The sequence below is a fragment of the Periplaneta americana genome, chromosome 12, assembly GCF_040183065.1.
Source record: "Periplaneta americana isolate PAMFEO1 chromosome 12, P.americana_PAMFEO1_priV1, whole genome shotgun sequence".
NCBI lineage: Eukaryota > Metazoa > Arthropoda > Insecta > Blattodea > Blattidae > Periplaneta > Periplaneta americana.
In genome coordinates, this window is record NC_091128.1 from 11,205,294 (window position 1) to 11,231,547 (window position 26,254).

Sequence of the window (26,254 nt, forward strand, 5' to 3'; positions counted from 1 at the left end):
AAACACATCACACAACACAAATAATACACTAATTTTAGGTTTGAATATTCACTGAAAATGAAAGTTCATGCGAACTTCCTAATGTGGCAACACTGATGGCCTGAACATAATTAATAAACATAAAAGCTGTGTGGATTTTCTTTATTAAAACACATCACACAACACATATAGGTTCGAATATTCACTGAAAACGAAAGTTTGTGTGAACTTCCTAATGTGGCAACACTGACAGTTCAGACTGCAGTAATGTGGCAGGTTTGAACTTTTTTTTTTTTTTTGCCCTGCCAAAAGTGCCATTGTTTTGGTATTGCCGGATATTTGGGTGCCGGTTACGAGGTATTTTACAGAATCTGTCATATAGATGCCTGGTAATGTGTATAGCTTTATTCCATTTTTATAACTTCTTCCATTGGGCTTGTATTTTAAAATTTGTTTTGAAATTGTGCTGACATATACGTATTCTGTGATTGACCATTATAGTTGATATGTTAATTACATACAAATTGTGTAATGCAACGTTAATTTGTCTAAAATGTCTTCATGTCTTGCCTGATAGAAGATACTTTAACATAGTACAGAATAAGAAACGGCAGAAAAATCATCATATACAGCAATGGCGTCCATTCAGGGTAGGCTATGTATGCTGCACCTAACCTGGCTTTCTTAATATTAACAATAAATTGTATTTAAAGATATTACTAGTTTCAGAAGCTAATAAATATCCATTTTTTTTACACAAATTACTTTTTCTTTCAAATCTAGTCTAACTTTGCGCTGTCTTGCAGGCAATGCAACGAGCTCTACTGTACAGCCATGATCATGTGTGCCGCAACGAGTTTTCTCTTCTCTTCTATCTTGCCTCGTTGGCTTGCTTGCTCTCTGTATGCAACCATTTGGTTTGTTATGTCGGTCCAGTAGGCGCTAAGCAGATGTGCTTTGGCGGTGATTTCTAATTCCAAGAGTATTGGTATGTAAAAATTGAAGTGAATAGTGTTTCATTATTGATGCAAAAGTGTAAATTGAAGGGTGAGTGTCATATAATGACTTAAAATTAATGCACAATAGAAGAAATTCTGAAAATCATTTGATTGCCGTTCTTTCAATGAAAAAGCGAAATTGTAACTGTGGGAAAGCCTATGTCAGAATCGTGGATGTGAAATTAAAACATAAAAAAGTAGGTGGCATATTTTCAATATTTTAATATAAATCAATATGAAAAAATTATTCGTGGTAAAAAAGTAGGTGGCATATTTTCAATATTTTAATATAAATCAATATGAAAAAATTATTCGTGGTAAATATCCTCATGAACTGAAATTTAAGCGACTACACACAGCAGTCTGAACTGTACGAGTTGACATCATTTGTTTTGTTCATAACCAACACATTAGCATCAGTCGAATGAAATCACTTGAACGATCGACTCAAAAGTAAGAAAGATTGAACAACCTGCCTTGATGTCAGTAGAGAAGAAGAAGAAGAAGCTACCAGCACTTAAAATTCTGCAACATTTTACAATGACATTATCAATGAGTTTACAAAGCAAAAGGAAAGAATGGAGTTTTCCTTCAAGTAAACAAGATGCAATTCTTTAAAATTTTGTGTTATTTCTTTATTAGTTTTGTACTCCTTGTCGAAATCTGCTAGAATAATTTAATGAACATAATACGTAATATGCTCTAGAGTATGCCATTAGGAAAGTCCAGGATAACAGAGAGGATTTGGAATTGAACGGGTTACATCAGCTGCTTGTCTATGAGGATTACGTGAATATGTTAGGAGAAAATTCACAAACGATTAGAGAAAGCACGGGAATTTTACTTGAAGCAAGTAAAGAGATAGGTTTGGAAGTAAATCCCGAAAAGACTAAGTATATGATTATGTCTCGTGACCAGAATATTGTACGAAATGGAAATATAAAAATTGGAAATTTATCTTTTGAAGAGGTGGAGAAGTTCAAATATCTGGGAGCAACAGTAACAAATATAAATGATACTCGGGAGGAAATTAAACACAGAATAAATATGGGAAATACGTGTTATTATTTGGTTGAGACGCTTTTATCATCCAGTCTGCTGTTAAAAAATCTGAAAGTTAGAATTTATAAAACAGTTATATTACTGATTGTTCTTTATGGTTGTGAAACTTGGACTTTCACTTTGAGAGAGAAACATAGGTTAAGGGTGTTTGAGAATAAGGTGCTTAGGAAAATATTTGGGGCTAAGAGGGATGAAGTTACAGGAGAATGGAGAAAGTTACACAACACAGAACTGCACGCATTGTATTCTTCACCTGACATAATTAGGAACATTAAATGCAGACGTTTGAGATGGGCAGGGCATGTAGCACGTATGGGCGAATCCAGAAATGCATATAGAGTGTTAGTTCGGAGGCCGGAGGGAAAAAGACCTTTAGGGAGGCTGAGACGTAGATGGGAAGATAATATTAAAATGGATTTGAGGGAGGTGGGATATGATGATAGAGAATGGATTAATCTTGCTCAAGATAGAGACCAATGGCGGGCTTATGTGAGGGTGGCAATGAACCTCCGGGTTCCTTAAAAGCCAGTAAGTAAGTAAGTAAGTAAGTAATACATAATATACTTCTAAAGCTGGATTATAAAATATTGTCGGGTAGTAGTGACATTGAGTTATCTCTCTAAAAGAAAAGCCTACCCTAAGGAAGCAGACACCGCACACCACACTGATATGCAGCATGTAACTATTGTATGTTAATGAAATTACAATTTGAAATTAAATACAGGTTAAAAAAACTTTAAAATGTGCTAACATCATTTAATCTGTTCTGGCTATAGGGCGTGCATTCCAGGGGGGCTTTTGAAGAGATTTCCCCGCAATAACTTGCAGCTTATGATTCAGACTGGTGCCAAGGGTTCAGCTGTGAATGCTATGCAGATCTCCTGCCTGCTGGGTCAGATTGAACTGGAAGGCAAGAGGCCTCCACACATGGCGTCAGGCAAGGCACTCCCCAGCTTTCCTCGCTACGACACATCGCCAAGAGGCGGAGGCTTTGTGGATGGAAGGTTCATGACTGGTATCAAGCCACAGGAATTTTTTTTCTATTGTATGGCTGGAAGAGAGGTACGGATAAAAAAATTGGTATTATAAACGTGACACATTTTTTTCTTATTCATTTTACGCCTTTTTCAACAGTTCAGGTATTACTGGACACTTACAGTGACCAAAAATGATCAATTTTGTCACTTCTAAATTTGACTTCATTTTGTACTTTAATTCTTTAGGTTTTTAGGTTAAGAATGTGTTTGTTTTATGTAAAACTGATACATGGTTTTCGAGAAATAAGCATTTTAGTGCAACACTGCAGATTTAAAGAGGCCCCAGGTATGCTCAGACGTCATTCCTTACATTTTACTACAGGCCATGCACTATCTTAAATTCAGCAGTTTAAAAAGAGAATCACGTATCTGTCATGGCTACAACAGAAATTAGAGCAGTTTGAAAGAATCGTTACAGAATTTAGAAATCTCACTATTCGTGAGCTGCCACAAGGGACAAAGAGTAATATGTATGTATTTAACCACAATATTTCACAGTATTCATGAGAATACTAATACTTGTTTTCATATATGTATTTAACCACAATATTTCACAGTATTCATAAGAATACTGATACTTGTTTTCATGTATGTATTTAACCACAATATTTCACAGTATTCATAAGAATACTGATACTTGTTTTCATGTATGTATTTAACCACAATATTTCACAGTATTCATAAGAATACTGATACTTGTTTTCATGTATGTATTTAACTACAATATTTCACAGTATTCATAAGAATACTGATACTTGTTTTCATGTATGTATTTAACCACAATATTTCACAGTATTCATGAGAATACTGATACTTGTTTTCATGTATGTATTTAACCACAATATTTCACAGTATTCATGAGAATACTGATACTTGTTTTCATGTATGTATTTAACCACAATATTTCACAGTATTCATGAGAATACTGATACTTGTTTTCATGTATGTATTTAACCACAATATTTCACAGTATTCATAAGAATACTGATACTTGTTTTCATGTATGTATTTAACCACAATATTTCACAGTATTCATTAGAATACTGATACTTGTTTTCATGTATGTATTTAACCACAATATTTCACAGTATTCATGAGAATACTGATACTTGTTTTCATGTATGTATTTAACCACAATCATTTCTTATTTTCAGGGTTTAATTGATACAGCTGTGAAAACCAGTAGGAGTGGATATCTCCAAAGATGCTTAGTTAAACATTTGGAAGGTTTAGTAGTTCATTACGACATGACAGTTAGAGACAGTGATGGCACTGTAGTGCAGGTATGGTAATGAGAAGCACTCACCATTCATTTCTTCAAATGTAAAATGATATCGGTAATGATGATTACAATATGGGTCCAAATCTATTACGATGTTTTTGCATAGAAACAGCTGTGTGAAAACCATTCTTATAATATTATAATCGCAGCCTAGCATTTTTCAGTGATAAAAGAAGTCTACTTTATAGGACGTGCAGACTATACTAACTTATCATATACTCTGCGCATGTTGTCCTTAAAGGCTTTATTTACAACAAACCTAAAGCAGTCAACCATAAATTCCTCAGTCATGCAACCATTTTGTGCTTGAAATAGAACACCAGGGTGTTTAGGAAGGTTGAAGACTATTGCTTAAACGGACCATGCTCTGACACCCATAGCCAATACCAAATTGGAAAAAACGAAGTGCACAGTACTGATCCAATACATATTTACAGCATGGATCAGTATTGGCTGTGAAGCGCTTCAAAAAGTGCTATGTTCCTAAGAACATGGATAGCAGTAAGGATGACATTTTGTAGCAGGTTTACTTACTTACAGTGTCGCCCTGAGTAGCACAGTTCATATAGCGCAGGCTTCTGTGCCTGAGGTTGTGGGTTCTATCCCGGCCAGGTCGATGGCATTAAGTGTGCTTAAATGCGACAGGCTCATGTCCCTAGATTTACTGGCATGTAAAAGAACTCCTGTGGGACAAAATTCTGGCACACCAGTGATGCTGATATAACCTCGGCAGTTGCGAGTGTCGTTAAATAAATCATAATTTATAATTTTTATTTTACTTACGGCATTTAAGGAACCCAGAAGTTCATTGTTGCCCTATCCTGAGCAAGATTAATCCAGTCTCTATAATCATATCCCACCTCTCTCAAATCCATTTTAATATATCCTCCCATCTGTGTCTCGGCCTTCCCAAAGGTCTTTTTCCCTCCGGCCTCCCAACTAACACACTATGTACATTTCTGGATTCACCCATACGTGCTACATGCCCTACCCATCTCAAATGTCTGGATTTAATGTTCCTAATTATGTCAGGTGAAAAATACAATGTGTCTAGTTCTGTGTTGTGTAACTTTTTCCATTCTCCTGTAACTTCATCCTTCTTTGTCCCAAATATTTTCCTAAGCACCTTATTCTCAAGCACCCTTAATCTCTGTTCCTCTCTCAAAGTGAGAGTCCAAGTTTCACAACCATACAGAATAATCGGTAATATAATTGTTTTATAAATTCTGTCAGTTTTTTTGAGAGCAGACTGGTTGCTTCTCAACTGAATAATAACAGACATTTCCCATATTTATTCTGCATTTAATTTCCTCCCGAGTGTCATTTATATTTGTTACTTTTGCTCCAAGATATTTGAATTTTTCCACCTCTTCAGAGGATAAATTTTCAATTTTTATATTTGCATTTCGTACAATATTCTGGTCACGAGCAGTGGTGTAGCCAGACTAATTATTTTGGGTGGGTCAGATTTGCAGGGTTTTGAAAGTACCTGACCCATCTCCTGACAATGCCGCTGCCGTCAACTCTCTTGAAACTCCTTCTCGGAAGTCTTATTTAATAACATGCAAAATTATGATAAACAACCATGCAAGGCATATCTATACAAAGGCTTCATAAGGTGAACTGGAGCTGTTGAGATTTCCTAGCAATGAATCTGTCTATCGCTGATGGTGGATCCTTCAACAAATTCCAACTTTTCTCTCTCTCAATGGATAGAATTGCTAGATTACAAAGTGTAGTGCTTGACATGATTGTCGAATTTTTCTTCGTTTCAGAGCTTTGAAAAGTTTTATATCATTGCCTTAATGAAGGACGAACATTTACTAATATCCATTTTTGGAGACTGAGGTGCTTCCAATAATGAATTTGCAAGAGCAAAAATATCGTTTAAACATACCAAATAAAATAAGGCGTCAAATTTTTCTAGCTGATGTAACAATTCAGTAGCCTCCACGGCTTCCTTCTTTTTATCACTGCCAGACAATTTTTTAGGCCCAACCCAACACAGTTAAATTGGCTCTTGAAGAAATGAACGCATTTTTGACTTCTTACCTTAATGCTATCAACTGTAACTATTGCTCTGGATCCATGGTTTAGTTTTAATTTTGAGTATTTTCCATAAAAACGCAAAAATACGCATATTTTTTGTGTGGCCCTGGGCCCACCTGCTGGCTTCACCACTGGTCACAAGAGATAATCATATACTTTGTTTTTTCGGGATTTACTTCCAAACATATTTTACCATCTGAAAAAGAATCCAGTTCCAGTTACAAAATGAATTTTTTCATTTTATAACATTTACAAAGTGTAAATCTTATTACATAGAGATATTTTTATTTTTCTATATAGAACATCTGAAAACTTGAGGTCGTATTATGTTCGAGGTCATATTAGATTTTTGCCAGTATGGCACTTATTGGAAGAGTGTGGTCTCTAAAGTTAAGATTTAAATATGCATGTATTGTCATGTTAAGTATATATATATATATATATATATATATATATAGGCGAGAGTCGGGTAGTATCGGACAGTGAGTTTCTTTCATCTACCACACGATGATAGTACCTGATTGATATGGTTACATTTCTATGATGTTGCATAGAGAAACGTAACCATGTCATTCAGGTACTACTATATGGTGGTAGATGAAAGAAACGCACTGTCCGATATTACCGATGTCCGATACTACCCGACTCTCCCCTATATATACACAGGGTGGAAGTGAAATAACCTTGCAGATTGAAAGGGACGATGGGGTATGCTGAATGAATAGAAAACCTATATTACGCTCCCTTCTCTAGCTACAATGTTGCAATGTGGATTGCATCATTCAGTGGTTTTTTAATTAAATTTACACGAAAACCGCCCACATTATTGAACTGGACAGAGGGATAAATGATTCTTTATTAGATTTTCTATCAATATGGACAAGAATCACAATCCAATTTGCAATAGTTACCAAATAAGAGGGTGTTAAACATTTAGGAAAAAACATTTTTTTCGGAGAAAACTGTGAACTCTCCACCAATCTGGTATTACAGTTTTTTGTTACATACAACACGAGCTATTCACTCTAAAAATCTGCAGGGTTATTTCACTCCCACCATGTATATGTATATATATATATTTTTTTGGGGGGGGGGGGAGGAGGTTATCTTGATGAAATAACTTACAACTTGTTTTTGAATGAAGTGTGTATTTAATGTTGGTTCCTCTGAAATTTTTTTTTCGCAGTATTTTTCAAAGAAATTCCGAAATGCATTTTTTGAAATCAAGTCCTTGCACATGTCTTTCCAGAGCTCATGTACTCGGGGTTAGCTTTGATGCAAAAGTTTTCGAAGTCATTGCTTCCTTGTAATCTTCTTCATAACAAGTTGAAGCTGAATGTGTTGCCTGCCTACTAGGAAAGGGGCATCTTTTATTGAAGATTGTGCAATGTATACAAAACTTAAGTTACGCATAAAAATTGCACTTAGATGTTTGCTGCATGCTTGACAAACCATTACTATTTTCCATTAGTGCTTGGGGCATATTCGCTAGTGAATTTAGGAATTGTTTATTTTGCTTTAATAACAGAGCTTTTGTACATTTCAACATAACATGATCCACAGACATATATGATGTATGTTTCACTGAGTCACAATGACTGTTAACTCGGTAGTGCTGTTAACAGTATTTTCGCGTATAAATATGAATATATAAGATATTTTTATCTTCTGTTTCTATCAAACACAGACTAATGTCCTATACACCGTGTGATAAACAAATGTTGGTGAGTTGTGAGCTGGCCACAGAAACAAATTATCTTTCATTGTTTTAATATAGACATGGCAGAAAGAAAAGTGTGTTGGAAAAGAAAATTTGCGATTGTCAACAGTTAGGAACATCTGTTACAAAAATTTTTAATCTCACATTTTTCAAAAGTTTCGCCCTTTGTCAAAAGCATATTATTTGAAAAAATGAGGGAAATAAAAACAGTACTTCTTCAATTACACAAGCACAATGTGACAAATGTCCATAAGTTTATTTTGTCCTATAAAAATATGATGTGTCTCTCCACATTTTCACTACTTGAATTAAATATTTAAAAATAGCAGTCCATTTATTTGAAGAAGTATATACTTTACATTAGCATACACAATTTCAGCCCTTTATCTTAAGTAGTTTCTGAGTAAATGGTTCCTGAATTTAGAACAACATTTTTTTTTCTGTTAATTACTCACCTGCATATATTGTATATGTGTGGATGGCAATTTTTATCTTTGCATACATTTTTTTTAGTTTTTCATTCAACTCACCTACGTACTGTATATTGTACGTGTGTGTACAGTTTTTATGTCAACGTGTCATACATAAGTACTAAATAATAACTGCTGTTTATGAAGTTCAAACATAATGTGGAGATTTAAAAAAAGCATGTGCATGTTCAGCCAGTTTTTTGTTTTATCATTATTCTTGTCTGTTTTCCAATTGCATTGAAAGTGCAACATGGAATACAAGAATGTACATAGATATTACGTTTCTGTTTTTAGTTTGCTTATGGTGAAGATGGGAAAGATGTCATGAAAGCCCAGTTTCTGAAGAAGAAACAAATCCCATTTCTTGCAGACAATTATAAAGTGATTAAGAATTTTTCGTCAGAAATGTTGGATGATGAACAAACTACTGCTGACATAGCACAGCGAAAAAAACAGGTAATTTTGATTTTCATATACAGACTTAATTATATCATATAACTAATTAATTATATACAACAATATATAATAACACTTTCACATGTTGGACTATTTGACAATGAAATGGCAGATCAACTTTTCAAAAAAGGCACTAAAATCCAAACAATAATCCACTCCAAATCAAACCTCTGCAGGAAAATTGAAGAAATCAAGAAAGCATTTCAAATGGAAAACACGCAAGAAAATATTACAGCTGCCAGAGGGAAGTCATGAGAAAAAATTGATGAACTATCAATGGAAGTAAAATATGAAGGCCGCAAGGAAGCTGTTGCAAAATTTAGGTTGATGTCAGGACATGACTGCCTGGCTCACCGTAGGCATATACCACTCCAACAGATGTGTTGTGCTACAACCCTGACCAAATCATGGACAAACACCACCTCCTGTCCTGCCCAGCCTGAAATCCACCTGCACAACAGACTGGGGACCTTGTTAGCTTGTACTGCGAAGCTAGAGGGAAAATGACTTGATCGTCAATTCTAGCCATTGGAAAATAAATAAATAATCTTACTTTCAGATGTCAGTGTTATGACTGGGTTTAGGATTTTTAGGTGATAAAATTGAGAATTACTAATTTTTGTATGTGTTAAAAAATTAAAAAATATTTGCTAAAACATTAAAAATATTTTCATCTTTCACATAATAATGTTCAATATCCTAACACCTAAAAATCCTAACTAGTTAAATACGAGTAAAAGCCTGTGTGGACTCATTAACCATGCCTCATCAGTCAAAATGTCTTTGGAGTTCCAGTTCACAATACATGACATCTCCGAATTATCCATTAAAAATCTCTGTTGATTGTCACAGAACACAGTCGGTACTGGGAAAACGATTGTTCTATATCAAATGAAGTCAGTCTAACGTACTTCAGAAGAGGGATAGCAGACATTAACTCTCAGGTTCTCGTTGTCTGCTTGTTGATCTTCTGGAGCTTGGGCAACTTTGCTCGTAATTTCAAATTCAATATTTTTTCTGAACACAAGTTTAGATTATTTTTTAAAACTTTTCCATTTTGTTTTTAAACTTGCCATTTTTTCTTTCAGTATCGTGTACTTTTTTTAACAGTTTCTTTCAGGAGGTTTGTTATTTCTTCTAGTTTTTAATGGAGTTGGACAAGACACTCAAATTAGCAGAAACATATGGAGATTTATTTCTTCAATACATTTTGAACGTAGTTTTTGTCCATTTCATCTACTACCAATTTAACACTATTAAAATTGATATGCATAAGACACCACTGCAAAAAGTCAAGCTCCCCAATATGTGTTAATAATCAAAATATGAAAAATATTTTGTTGCATATTTTTATCCTGAAAATTTGTATCTTTATGTGATATAAAATTTGGTATTTTTGCTAGAGACATCATGTCTAAAATTTTTAACTTAATTGACAAGTAATCGCGAACAAAAAAACATTTATTCACCCAAAAAATCCAAAATCTATTTTATCACAGTATCCCGATATTAACCTGAGAATCTCGAATTTCTTAACTAAATACAACTAGTTTTACTATAGTTACTGTATGTCAGTTCATCAGCAACATATTAGGTTTGATTCCATTCATGCAGAGATTTTGTAGAGTGTTAAGGAGTTAATATTGTGAATAGAAATAAACTGGAAAAGATATGTTTTCTAAGATGTTGAAGTTAGTTTTGAGAGCATTAAAATCTGTGTTTATTTGAAACGGTTTTATCCTGATTTAGCAATAATTTTATTTGTAATATAGCACTTTGCAAAATATCTCAGAAGAAGCAAGAGGCACGATACTTAAACAAATTGGCAAACTTAAATACATTTATAATCTTATTTGTAGCTATGAGACATTTGAGTGTGAAAGAAATGTTGCTGCTACTGCTGTTGTTGCTCATGTTACACTGTAGTCTATGGGATCAGATTCATAAGCTTCGACATTTTTAGTCCATTATTTATTTTGAGAAGATTCTGTACTTTTTTTTATTGTAAGCAGTCCAATATGTGTTGGGGTTGGCATCTGTTTTTATCACAATTAAAAGGGATGGAAAAAAATTACTGGACATCCACTCTATCATGTGATTCTTTGACAAAAATCAAGACTCTCTTCTGCTTACATATATAGGGTGAGTCTTAATATGTGGGACCCACGTCACCAGGGGGGAGGACACACTAAAACAGTGAAAAATGCTATATGAACAGTGTCCATTTGTACCGCATTTCCAAGTTAGCAGTACAGTTCTGTTGCAGCAATGATAGGCGTAACATTACAAGAAATGCTCAAAATGACTCCCTGTGGCTTGAATGCAAGCATACAGTCGTTGTGTAGAATGCCATACTCTTTCAAATGAAAATTCAGTGGGTTTAAGTCTGGGGAACGCACAGGCCATCGAGTGGGTCCTGCACATCCTATCCATTTGTTAGGATATAGTTCATTGAACACGTTTCTGGAATTTTGTTTGTGGAACTGTCTGAAAGAAATTGTGTACTCAGAACCCATTCCCACTGTTGAAATACTTCGTCAACGTATACAAGATTGATGTCAACAAATCTGACGAACACACATGGTACAGTTGGGTTGGCAATCCTTCCCATGAAAAAATTGAATGCTATGCAGTAGCCTTCTGAACCAATCAGAACGTAGCATTTTCTATCAGCTGCTCATGTTGCCACATGGAGCACTGCTGTGTTGTCGATTTGCTTATGTTACATAGTGTTACTAACATGTGCGTGATTTGTTTGTTAGTTATAAATAATTTGTAGCACTGGTGTGAAATGTTGCAAAGAAAAAAGGTGTTCAAAAAATGGTAACCCACGTAGTGAGAATCCATCCATAAACAGTCAGGCGTCAGAATGGTGCACATGATTCTTCAATTTTATGAGCAGGAGATGGGATTTGTCCGTATATATGGGCAACCCTCCATTTGTGCAGATAATTTAATACAGTGGACATAAAAAAAAACTTCAGGTCTCTCCAAGATAACAATAATAAAGAATGAGTTACATAATAATTACCATTTAATTTAACGGAGCAAAATAGCAAACTCCACATAATTTAAGTCAGCTGTTGTGTAGTGAGGGTCACTGTGGCAAGGTCACGTCTCTCGTTACCAACATAACACTAAACTGCCAAGTGCAATGTTGCAGTGGCCTGGGTATAGGTTGTTACAAGGCCATCATGGAAACACTACTCTCTTGTAAAGAAAATTGATTTTAATTATTCCTATAAAAGTAACATGAACTAATATTTTATAGACATCAGTCATTACTCCTCTGATTTTCTTTTACTCTCTCATGATTTTTTTTCTTCACTTTGTGCCGCTTTCTTTTTTTCAGATTCGTAAATGGAAGAAAAAGAATGGAAATCCTTTCCAAAAACATAGAATTAGTCCATTTTTATTGTTTTCTGCTGATATGAAAGATCATAAAGTATACAAAGGAAGGAAGTTGAACAAGGAAACAGGAAGACCAAGATTTGCTGAAACTATGTGCAAGCTTTGGAGGGAGAGCGATACTGACACAATTGAAACGTGAGTATTGGAACCATTTAAAATGTAACTTTCTTTCAGTCCTGTAAGGTTTATTATGTATTCGGAAGTGATTTTTACAAATTTGAGATGTGGAGTTTAGTGTTTTAATATGAATGCACATTCACTGGCAATAGGGAAATGCAGAGAGTTCTATGCAGACCAATGCCAGTAGTGTGCAGTGGTGTGGAGTGGAACCAGCCTGCATAGGGATGTGTGTATGGACTTGTCCATGTATTGGCATTCGACCACTTGCTGCCTACCAACAGATTTTGTTGAAGTGGGAGCGGTAGGTGGTAGATAAAATCAGTACGAATTGAAAATTTTCTGCAACTTATTCCTTATTCTAATTGTTTGTCCAGAATTTTAGCAGTATATCAAGTTAGCATGGTTTTTGAATCAATTAATGTTTTCGTCAAGTGACTGTTCGTCACCCTTATTTCTGGTAGTAAGAAGGATAATTTGAAATGACCATCAGTAGGCTAGACATGCAGAGTATGTATGTTCATCTATTTGCACACAAAGTACGAGTAGCTATTTGCTTGAACTAGTTTCTAAAAATGTTCTCATTGTTTTCTATCTATTTAGCAGTTGCAAATATCATATTTACTCATGTAATAGGTCCTGTTGCATAATGTACGCATCCCAATTTTTTACAGTAATATGTAGGGAAAATAAATCCGCATTACATTTTATACCTAGTTTCTGCTTTATTTGTATTCAGTTTTAGGTTATACCAGCGAATAGGGATTATAAAGAATGGACACTTCACGTCGGTACCTTTGATATAGCCGGACTGATTTCAATGACCTTCAAGCCAGCTAAGCGTGAGATTCTGCTTTCTCCCTAGAGTTGGCGCTGACATCACACCAGCTAGTAGTCGACACAGCGGAAATATAACACATATAATTAATACATCTAGGTACATTACATGATGATAGAGACTGGATTAATCTTGCACAGGATAGGGACCGCTGGCGGGCTTACGTGAGGGCGGCAATGAACCTTCGGGTTCCTTAAAAGCCATTTGTAAGTAAGTAAGTAAGGTACATTATGTACTCAAATAAAATAAATTGGATCCATAAAATAATAAATCCTTCATTAACTGCAATGTCTAGACTCTAGAGGTCCTTTATAATGAGAGTTGAGACGTTGACCCCAACAACAATTAAAATATGTAATGATTTGATAGCGCTGAAAATGGAAAAACAAAACTCTTATGAGAAGTAAAACCATATACCTATATTATATTATTATACAAATATTAAACGAATTCGATACTTAATTTTATAATGTATTATATTATTTTATAATATAATGTATAATGTATAAAATATTATTATTACAACTAGTTTGTCACTGAGAAATAAGGAAAAGCTGTTAACTTGAATTTATTTGAAGCAAAGCATTACTGGATTATGCAATAAGGTAGGCGATTTTTGGATCCTGTGTCTCAACTCTATACTCAATTATTATCTTAGCGTATGCTTGATTACACTACCTCTTGCGCTTGAAAGTGGAACTAGCCGCTGGCGCACAGAGAAACAAAACACAGGAAAATTCGCTCAGTGTCCATTCTTTATAATCCCTATTCGCTGGTTATACTGTGCTACATTTGTTATTCATTTCGTACGTTACGCACTTCACATTATTATTGCTCGTAAGCATTCGATATGTCGGTGCTCTCCAAGTCATACAGACCCAGAAACAAAATTTGGGCCACCTGAATTTTGTTCTGGGCCTGTAAAATCAATCATTTTCAATATTACTGAAATGTCTGATGTCGAAATCTGCTGTGATTATCACGTGGGCTGTCAGGTAGTTACTCAGAATTTTTCCTTTCATATAATACGCACCCTGGATTTTTAATCCAAAAATTATGGAACAAAGTGCGTCTATTACGCGAATATATATACGGTAATATTAGATTATACAATTATGCGTGCTTCCAAACATGGCCTACGCAAATATGATTTTTGTCTGCTGTAAGGATTGAAATGGAATTGAAGCTTGTTGTATTTCAATCTCAGGTATAACTACAAGGCACTGAGATGTGCTGATCCTGTGAGTGCAGAGTTCCAAGGAGACCGTGACTTCGGTGCTATAACAGAGAAGCTAGACAGTCTCATGGATGAATATTTGAAAGAAAGGCACAGTTGTAGGAAATCTGAGTTCCGGCATCTGATGTCTGTGAAATCCATGCTTTCTCACGTACATCCAGGGGAACCCATCGGACTTCTGGCTGCTCAAGTAAGTTGTTTCTTGTATAATAATATAGCATTCATCATCATTCACCGAACACAAATTCAGGCCATAAGTTGACCTATTTCGCTCTCAGCTAGACAGGATCTACAGTCTATACAAACTAGAAAGGTATTGACAGTTCTCGCTTGCACTTGCGGAAAGGGAGCGACATTGTGAAGTTATGCGGTAGTCAGTGCGGCTCTTTGCGCCTCCTATCTGCCGTGTCGGAACTAAGCAGCTGACATGAAATCATAAACTCATAAATTTGTATCATACGGTAGTCTTTGACCAGACTAATATAATAATAATAATAATAATAATAATAATAATAATAATAATAATAATAACAATAACAATAATAATAACAACAATAATAATAATAAACATATGAATGAATGCGATTATGGTATATACTGTGTAAGCGATAAGTTCTCTCCACTAATACCTTACGACCATTGATTTTTTTATACTTGAAACCTAAATTCTTTAAGACAGTGTGCAGGGAAGAAACACTGCTGTGAAAAACATCCGCATCTCGAAGTAAAATTTGCAGCTTTTGTAATTTAGGTTGCCCCTCCCGTCGGTAATATAAATATACATGCCGCCAGATTGCATTCTCCTGAAAGACATCTAAAGGTCCGGTCACACGTCGCTACGTTTGCAGCGATGCAGTACAAAAAACTGCGCAACTCTTGTACTGTGACGTGTGAACAATGGTGCAACCTGAAAAGTAGCGGCTGCCGAACCTGCTGCCCGCTACTTTTCCATGCAGCGTGCAGCTTAAAAGTATCGACGTGTGAACAGGGTTCTCAGGGTTGCAGCCGCAGCATTTTTGATATCGGTTTTGTTGAAACTTTTGCTGCGGTTGCAACCAGTGTTACCACCCAAATGTGCCAATGATACTTTTATTGTTTTAATATATTTTAATGTTAAATGTGATGAAAATAAATTATTTGTAACAGTTATTAAATACACAACACAGTCTGAGCATAATTGCTGATGATATAATTCATTTTTTAAACTTTCCATAGCGTTGTTCCAAACAGGAGGGTTGCCAACATTGATTACGTGAATATACTATTGGTTATCATTTAAGTATATAGGCGTTTTTAAAAGCTTTATAGTAAAAATAATGCCAATTTCTGAATACTAGTTAGGACAGAAAAGCAAATAATAGATAAGTAAGCTTTCGCATGAGTTTCTTAATAATGCGAACATAACCACAAAATGTATATTGAGAAGTCAACACGGAGATGGAAACCTGCAGCATGACTGCGGCTGCAAAAGTAGCGCCTTGTGTGTGAACAGACTCGCAACCTCCAGTTGCAAATTTTGCAGCACTCGGGTTATGCAGCACGAAAAGTAGCGTGCAGCGCGCTACTTTTGGCTTACGTGTGAACATGAGACACAACTATTGCAGCTGCAGTACAAAAGTTGCGCTGCAAAAGTAGCGATGTGTGACCATGCCTTTAATTTGTTATCCGCTTTTCCACTTTCATTTTCTTTCCCAGGGTTTCCAGTCGGGAAGGTCCATCCTCTTGCTCATTCAATTTAATCTTTCCTTTCCTATTGTAACGATGGTGTTCTTTCCTATTTTGAGAGCCTCTGCAGTACTATTTACCACCTGTTGTACAGGATAAGAGGCCCGCCATTGTCTCTTCTTTCTCGAAATAGTCTTGCACATTACAAACCATTTCTCTCGCCTGACTTGTAAGAGGAGCACTTTTTCCGTTATTTCTAGACCACTTGCTGTCCCTTGTAGCACTCCTTTCTCCCTCTGAGCCCGTGGTTCGTTTTGTGCCGCTAACTGCAGGAGTGATGTCTTGCAACATTGTATAAGTGAAACACACTGACACTATAAGTCATGTTACAAATACACTCACAGCTAAATTAAATTTAAAACTAAATTCAAACTAACTCTACCTTCATCAACAACAAAATATCTACGAAAACAATAGCCACGACAGAACACTAATACTTGCTGTAACACAGTAACGAAGATTCATCACTTCCAAACAAAACACGTACTCGCTGCGAAACAGTCGGCAACATTGGCCTGTTGTCATGGTCTCTGATTGGCTAGTTTGGGCAGTTGCCATGGTGACGCTTAGAAGCCGCTGAACTGTCTGTATAGACTGTAAGAGTTGTTTTCGTGGATGGCCAATTCGACGTCTTCCTTCTGGCTGGTAGTGTAATACAATGCAACATTAGGTATCCGAGTTGGTGGCATTCATGACATGTTGGAGCCATCTTTTCCTGTAATTGAAAAGTTTTTCTTCTAATGGCTGCATGTAGAGTATATCCAGCTGTTCGGTGCGTACTGTATATCTCATTTCTGCAGCTCTTAATCTACTGATGTCTTTCTTCTTCAAGTTTCACTTCCATATAGGATAGTCAGAGAGGCTAGTGATTTATACAATTTTAATCCCGGGTTTTCAGCCCTATGTGCTGATGCTTTATCCACTAAGCCACACCAGATTCCAGTTTCAGTGCCGGATCGAATCCCCTCAGTTTAAGTTCTACCTCTCAGTTTTCCTTTTGGTGGCGTACCCTCATGTACTGTATGACAGAAAATGTGACAGTGGCAAGATGTCCAATCCACTATGTACAGAGGCGCACTCATTATGAGTGACTAAGTGGCCGGAATCCGACAGGATGAGCATCATCTTGAATCACAAAGTGATTACTTATGCATATCATATTAGTATATCATTATATATATATATATATATATATATATATATATATATATATATATATATATATGTATATATTATAGTCATCTTGAGATTTTTTTTATCAAAATGTTTGTGGACTTAATATGAAAAGTGATTAAATTTTCCAAAATATAGTGATTAATAATGATATCACAATCTGTCTCACTGAAACATGGTTATCCGAATCTGTTGTTAATACAAATTTGTTTCCTAACAATTATACTGTGTTTCGTGCTGATAGATTATTTGAAGTTACCAACAAAGTAAAAGGTGGGGGTGACTTAATGGATACCTTTTATACGTCGGAGATATGATTTAGAATTCGTTAATGAATGCGTTTGGATTGAAATTAAAATGCTAATTGGAAATCATTATTTCCCACCCGATACAGATCATAAACATGTAAAGTCTTATCTAAATTTTATAGAAAACAATCTTGATACCCACAACTTTAGAATTGTTATCCTCGGGGATTTCAATGCTCCTGGCATGGTTGCATTCTTAATGATATTCATTATTATGCTAAAATTAAGTTTCAGGATTTATACCGGCATTCCTTTTCTTGTCTTCTTGGACTAAACCAATTAATCTTATGAGAAATAGTAAAACTCTTCTTGATCTTGTTTTTACAAATGTCTGTAACTGTTCAGTTAATCTTGCTAATCATTCACTAGTTTTGGAAGATGTTCATCACCCATTAAACTATTCTCAAGGTGATTATCACTGTATTTATCCACTCTCCACAATTTTGTTTGGGATTGTATACGGTATATCTTACTACCGATGTCAATGTTGCTACTAATTCTCTGACTAAAATTGTAAATGATGCTATATCTAAAGCTGTCCCTGTCACCTTTGTGAAAATGTCGCACTATCCTAAATGGTTTTCAAACAGTCTACATCAACTCATTAAGAAAAAGAACAAAGCACATAGAAATTTTAAAAAATATGAATCTGATCAACACTATCAAATTTTCTCTTACTGTAGAAAATAAGTCAAGGGTTTGATTAATTCTGATAAACGTAATTGGTTACAATCCATTGATGACAGTTTAAAAAAGAGCCTAATAAATTTTGGAAATATGTAGAATCTTTTCAGAAATCGAAAAACATTCCTAATGAATTTATTATTAATGGGGTTCACATCGCTGATCAAAGAGTCATTGCAAATGCATTTGCTAGTCAATTTAAATCATTTCAGATCAGTCATAACTCCAATTTTCTCAGTTGTTATTCTAACATTAATGACTTTTTACCCCTATCTGTAATCTCTAGTGAGAATGTCAGGAAGGCCATAAAAAATGTCAAGCCGAATGAATCTATGGGTCGGATGGCATCCCTAATTTTATTATTAAAGGATGCTCTGAAATTCTTATAGGCTTACCTGTTTTAACCTACATTTTCAATTTGAGTTTGAAAACAGGGAAATATCCTTCTCTTTGGAAGAAAGCATCTATTATTTCCATATTTGAGAATGGTAATAAAACTATTGTAAGTAATTATAGACCTATTTCCATTCTTGATAACTTCTCAAAATTTTTGAAAAAAAAAAATTAAAAGACATATTTCTTTTTACGTGAAAAACAAAATGAATTCGGCCCAACATGGTTTTACAAACGGGAAATCTACGACTACTAATTTAGTATCATATCTCAATTTTGCTATGCCTATATTTGAAACTCAGGGTCAAATTGATTCCATATATTTTGACTTTAGCAAAGCATTTGGTGTTGTTTCCCGTAATATGTTACTGAGTAAATTAAACTCTTTTGATCTTACCACTAACTACCTGAACTGGTTTGAAAATTTTTAAAAGATAGACAATCCTGTGTTAGACTTCGAAATTCTTACTCTAATCCATATATTAGTTTATGTGGAGTTCCACAGAGTTCCACTTTGGGGTCTCTATTAGTTTTATTATTTATAGATGATATCAGTGCTAGACTAAGTTCTAACTGCTTTTTATTTGCCGATGACCTGAAAATATTTCGCAAAATTAATAGTCTGGCAGACTGCATAACTTTGCAGAATGATATAAACGCTGTTGAGCTATGGCCTGCTGGTATGAAATGAAAATTAATGAATCGAAAATTTTAGCCATTTCCTTCTCTAGAAAAACCACTTCTCTCAAATTTAATAATTGAGGACTGTTTTTGCAAAACTTGCTAACTAAAAAAAACTGAATTTTACAGGATAGACAAAACATTATAGTAAGCAAGTTTTGCTGTATGTCTCATTTATAGCAGAAAGCAAGTTTTGAAAAAACGACCACATTTTGACACACTACAATGAAGAGAAATAACCCAATTTTACTAAGACGCTTTGAACATCATGTAGAGGCTGCCTTATGTTAATGAATCCATCAAAATCTCAATTTTGCAAATTTTGCAGTTAGCAAGTTCTGCAAAAACGGTCCTCAATTATACTCTTAATAATATCAACATAATAAGGAAAGACTGTATTAGACACCTGGGAGTTATACTCGATACCAAATTGCATTTTCATAATCATGTCCAATATATTTATAATCATTCCATTAGAATGCTCGGACTTATAAGGTCTATAACTTATTCTTTTTCTACTCCAGCTACTATTGTAATTTTATACTATATATTAATCAGATCTAAACTCGAATACGCATCTATTGTCTGGAATTCTACTACTTCTACTGATATGGTTAAATTGGAAATCATTCAAAGAAAATTTATGTCCCTACTTGCTTTCAGGTTTTTATCAAATTCATCTGTTTTCAATTATGAGCGTACTTGTAAATATTTTAACTTTTCTAGCCTTTATGTTAGACATCTTGAATTTGACTCCTTATTCTTTTGTAAGGCTGTAAAGGGTGATATTGATTGTGAATCCTTCATAAGCAATATCTACCTTCAGGTCCCTTCGAATGGTTTAAAATTTCAAAAAATTTTTTATACCTATAAGCCGAAATCTCTCCAGTTGTCAGATGCATGAAAGCTGCCAATTTATATTGCATTAATTCGGATCCGTTTAATGTATAGCTTGCTGTTTGGTTATTTTTATATTGATTATACACATCAAAATCACACTCATTTCAGTTTCATTCATTTGTGTTGTTTTTTAGCTATTCTGTATCATGTATTTTGCAGTTATCTATTAATTTTGTCATTATTGGTTATTTTATTTGTCTCTAATTTTAATAATTATTTTTATGCACTGTTTATGTAATTCCTTGTGCATTGTAAATCTTGTGCTAACGTTTATCTTGTGCTAAACTGTTGTTGGCTCCAGGCTGTTGTACAGCACAATAAATATTAGTAAATAAATTATTATTATTATTATTATTATTATTATTATTATTATTATTTATAAATTACACTTGAGAGGAAGTTAAACGCAGAATAAATATAGGAAATGCGTGCTATTATTCTGTTAAGAAGATTTTGTTGTCCAGCCTACTTTAAAAAAATACTGAAAGTTAGAATTTATAAAACAGTTATATTACAGTCGTTCCATATGGTTGTGAAACTTGAACTCTCATTTCGAGAGAGGAGCAGAGGTTAAGAGTGTTCGAGAATAAGGTGTTTAGGAAAATATTTGGGGCTAAGAGGGATAAGTTACAGGGAAATGGAGAAAGTTACATAACACAGAACTGCACGCATTGTATTCTTCACCTGACATAATTAGGAACATTAAATCCAGACATTTGAGATGGACAGGACATGTAGCACATATGGGTGAATCCAGAAATGCATATAGAGTGTTAGTTGGGAGACCGGAGGGAAAAAGACCTTTGGGGAGGCCTAGACGTAGATGGAAGGATAATATTAAAATGGATTTGAGGGAGGTGGGATATGATGGTAGAGACTGGATTAATCTTGCTCAGGATAGGGACCGATGGCGGGCTTATGTGAGGGGGCAGTGAACCTCTGGGTTCTCTAAAAGCCATTTGTAAGTAAGTTATTTTAAATATACAATCTTTCTGCATAAGGAGTCTACAAATACACATGGTTTTTCTATTTCAGTCCATCGGAGAGCCATCCACTCAAATGACTCTGAACACATTTCACTTTGCTGGTCGTGGTGAGATGAATGTGACATTGGGTATACCTCGATTGCGAGAGTTGCTGATGACAGCATCACATAATATGAAGACTCCAAATATGGACATACCATTCCTTCCTGACATACGTAAACTAGAGAAAAAAGCAAATAATTTGAAATTGAAATTGTGTAGAGTTACAATGTCTGACGTATTGCAGTACATTGATGTAAAGGACAAAATTGAACTTTTTCCTGAAAGGTAAGAAGTGAAATGTATATAACATTTATGCTGAACAAATTACTGTATGTGAAAATTAAAGCTGTTTTCAATTTTTTTGCATAGTACTTTCTTTCACCAAGTACGCAATGTTTATAAAATACTACGTACAAATGTATGACCACGTTTTTAGAGATATCAGCAAATACGTTAGAAACGTTGATTAATACTTTATTTTGGTATTCTCGTTAGTCTGTAATCGTTGTAAACTTCTTCACCAATTTATGATTATACTTATTCTCAAGGTATAAGATAGACTCTCAGTAATCACCATCTGATAAAACTTTGCTTTTACTTGTGTTATAACCTCTCTCTATCAAGTCTATAAATACAGGTTCGAAACTTACCGTTTTCTGTTAGAACTCTGGCACTGGTTCTTATTAAATTACTACTTGGCTTTATTTCCAAGCTTCTGTGTATTCAGAGCTTTCAGATGATTAAGATTTGGTTGAACTGTGTTTCATAAATGCTGATGTTGCATTTCTTTGAGCATCTGTAATGTGAAGGCATTTTAAACGGGATAATTCTATTACTGTGTGTCCCATTTTATTCTTACTCCAGATGTTTGAATTTTACATGGACTATGTAAATATAAGTGTTTGGGATTTTCTTAGGAGTTTTAATATGATGTTTTTTTTTCAAAAATAGGATTTTGTCATTGAGAGAAAAGTCTTAAAGGGGTACTGAACTCAAAAACACATTCAGGGATGATATATTCTAAACAACATGCAATGAAGCAAACTAGACCTTTCTACGATTAATGGTTTCCAAGCAACATACTTCTGAACGTGGACATTGGCAATGCGTGTGACATCATACTGCTATGCAAGTCCATCGTTGCTTTAGTTACATTACATTCACTATAATTCATGTCCAATACCGTTCTTCTTTCCATAACAAAGCGTTACACAGCTGTGAACTTGTACAACGCAAACCACGGTTGCAGTTGTGACTAACAAGAAAGACAGACTATGATGTGATGTCACATTCTTAATCATAACTATGGACCTCAAATTTCTTGAATAAAATCCCTTAAATTTCTTGAGTGACAAAGGTAAAAATTCTTGAGTAAAATAATTAAATTCTTGGGTGAAAAAGGAAAATTCTTGAGTTCTGTGATTATCTATACTTTAATAAACAGCTCAATATGGCACCAGGTTCTGTTTACAGTTTTATTAGTATGCGAGGGAAAATAGAAATAGTAGCTTCGCGCACAACTTGCTTATTGCAGAAACTGCACAGCATTATATTATCTCCAAACTTGTTCATTCCATCTTGGGAGAATTGTTTGATCCGTTTATCTAACCTGAGTTTCGGCAGCATAATGAATAATATATAAATCAGTTTTTATTTTCACTCAATCACTTATCATGTTAAGATGGCAGAAATGAATTCTGTTACATTAGGATACAATATTAATATAAGTCACGAATATTTTCGACTTACTTTCAAGTCATCTTCAGGTGATAGTTTACTAACAAACAAACATTTGAACATGGTGAAAAATATTATTTAAACACATCTGTAAAACACTAATAAATAGTCTAACCATGATACTTTTTCTTAAAGTGGTTAAATGGCGTACATGGTATTAAATTAACATTCAGATACAAAGCCTTCCAGTGGATATAATTATAATTTATACAATATATTAAAAAGCAGGCTCCCCTCTAGCTGAGTTGGCAATAATAAAATAACTTCAGATAGGATGTTTACTGTTTCTTAAGGTATTAATCATTTGTCTTCGAATGTAGGCTTTCATGGCAGCCATCAATGAGGTGAGTGTTTTCCAAGCTAAGAAGCAATGATCTACTTTGTAGAGGTGCAGACAGTTATTATATGCAACTTAATTTCGTAAAATTTTCTGTGGCCAGTCTTTTCGCATACACATGTATGAAAATAATTCCATAGTGGTGTATTGTGAGCACATGCATGCGTCCAGAAAATAAATTGTTGCAAATGTATGTATGCATATCCCACACTTTTGATGCTCTAGTTACAGATAATACATCAGGGAATAGGTTTGTATTTTTTTTTAACTATGCTATTTAATGTAATCATTTTAATTTGAAAGAAAAATAATTTAAAAATTAGGCCAAATTGTGTAAAGTAGTAAAACGTATTGCATTTAATATTTCAAATGCACTGAACCCAAAATCTCAACTATATATAGACTCAAGAGTACTAAGCGATCTTGTTACAGTGCGCACATACTTCACGTAGTTTCAAATAGTCATAAGTACACAAATAGTAAATAACTGTGGAAATAAACGATATGGATCTCTTTATTTGATGCCTGGAATTCATAAAAAAAATTCGCCCATTTATGAAAAGGTCATACTTTGTCAGTTTGCGATTTGATGTGGAATGACTGTTAAATAAAAATTCAGTGGTTTGAGGTAAGGAGGAATAGACCAGAATGTTGGTCCCCATGATCTTTTCATTTCTTAGAGAATCATTACCTAGAATCGTTACAACAGCAAAAGAAAAAAAATGAGGCAGTGCCCACCATGCATGAAAACCCCAGTTCTTACACCTGCTACTGGTGAATTAATGTGACTAAATTTCTGAAACTGAAGTGTCAAGAGAATGAATACAGTATTGTAATTTGTTCATTTTCTTATTTCAGGAACCAAGTATATATGATACATATGCAGTTTCTTCCACGTGAAGTATACAAGTCCAAATTTTCTGTGAAACCAGCAGAAATTCTGAAGCATGTCGAGAAAAAGTTTCTGAAGGAGATCTTCTATGCCATGAAGAAAATATTGAAAATAAAAGCTACATTGTAAGCACTAATTTAATTTATTTTTATACTCGTTCACTTAGATCTTTTATTTCCTGCTTCACACTTTTCTGCATTTTTTACCAAATATTTTCACTCTGTAAAAAAGAAAGAGAATTCAATATCCTATACAATGGCCAACACCTTCCTAGGACTTATGAATCCAAATATCTTGGAGTTATTTTCGATAGTAAGTTAACATGGAGCAACCATTTGAAATACATTTCTGAAAAAGCTCGTAAAAGATTCTCCCTTTTAAAAAGACTAGCAGGAAAGAAATGGGGATGCTCTAGGAATACTTTGAACACCACATACAAAATGTTTATACAGCCAGTGCTGACATACTGCGGAGAAATTTTAATTACTTCACCTTCCATAAACGACATAGAATATGTTCAAAAGCAAGCTCTCAGGCTCATTACTGGTGGAATCAAAACAACGCCAATAGATTCTATGAGATTCCTCACTAATATTAACAGCATCAAAATGACAATAGAAGAAAAAGCACTGATTCAATATGAAAAACTTATCAGATTACCAGGAAACAATTGGCATTCATACAGTCCTCTTTGTAGATTGAAAACTCAAAAAAGTTTCATATCCATTGTTCAAGAATTAAAACAGAAAATCAATATCCCGAATTTAAAAGAAAACTTACAAATTAAACCAAACCCTTTAACTCTATTAAATATAGAATATAATCTAAATTTAACAGAAGAAATACTGAAATCAGATGTAAACACTGAAATACTGAAACAATTGTCTTTAGAGACAATTAATATTAGGTACCCTCCACAAAACTGGCTTCATTTATACACCGACAGATCCTTGATCTCCAGAGAACAAGGTGCCGATGCAGGTGTTACGTGCTGTCTCTTTCACTTTATAGATCTCTTGGATATGGAACAACAAGTTTTGATGGTGAAATCATTGCAATGAGTGAATGTCTCAGGAATCTTCTATGCCACATCAATAAATTTAGGAATGCAGTTATATTGTCAGACTCCAAAGCAGCTATTCTATCAATCGTCTCTAAACACACACCTTCATCTGAAACAGCAGAAATAACTAAAATGCTCTGTCAATTAATATCACTCAATAAAAGAATTGTATTCCAATGGATACCATCCCATTGTGGAATCCTGGGAAACGAGAATGCGGATGCTTTAGCAAAGGAGGGCAGCACTGCTACTTACAGACCTATTACTAAATCTACGTATTACTCTGTGAATAGATTTATGAAATCTACATACTTAGACTTCAACAAACAAAATTTGCTAACTCAATCCCAAGGGAAAAAATGGAACTCTCTGCATCAAAATCCACAGTTAATTCCCGATTTACCACGAAAATCGTCTGTAGCTGCATTTAGATTGGCAACAGGCCATGACTGTTTGGCCAAACACCTGCATAGAATTGGAATATATCAGTCCCCTAACTGCCCATTGTGCAACTCAAACCAAGAAATGGATTCGGAACACCTCAAAATCTGTGCTTCAGTGGCTAGTCATGATAATATCTTTGAAAAATATTGGAGTGTAAGAGGTCAAATGACTTTATTGTCAAACGCCTGGTATTAGAAAACAACAACAACAACTTTTCTGCATTTGGCATGAGT

At 34.5% G+C, this 26,254-nt stretch overlaps 1 protein-coding gene across 2 annotated transcripts in view; it reads left to right on the forward strand.

Annotated features, from left to right (window-relative positions):
* The window catches only part of LOC138710171 (DNA-directed RNA polymerase I subunit RPA1-like), a 121,676-nt gene that overhangs the window by 53,010 nt on the left and 42,412 nt on the right, over positions 1–26,254 (forward strand). For both annotated transcript variants that reach the window (XM_069840805.1, XM_069840806.1), the window contains 7 exons: positions 2,816–3,101; positions 4,231–4,359; positions 8,892–9,053; positions 12,406–12,599; positions 14,627–14,846; positions 21,556–21,833; positions 24,481–24,639. In XM_069840805.1, coding sequence (XP_069696906.1) covers positions 2,816–3,101; positions 4,231–4,359; positions 8,892–9,053; positions 12,406–12,599; positions 14,627–14,846; positions 21,556–21,833; positions 24,481–24,639 — 1,428 coding nt within the window. The remainder of the gene's footprint in view (positions 1–2,815; positions 3,102–4,230; positions 4,360–8,891; positions 9,054–12,405; positions 12,600–14,626; positions 14,847–21,555; positions 21,834–24,480; positions 24,640–26,254) is intronic.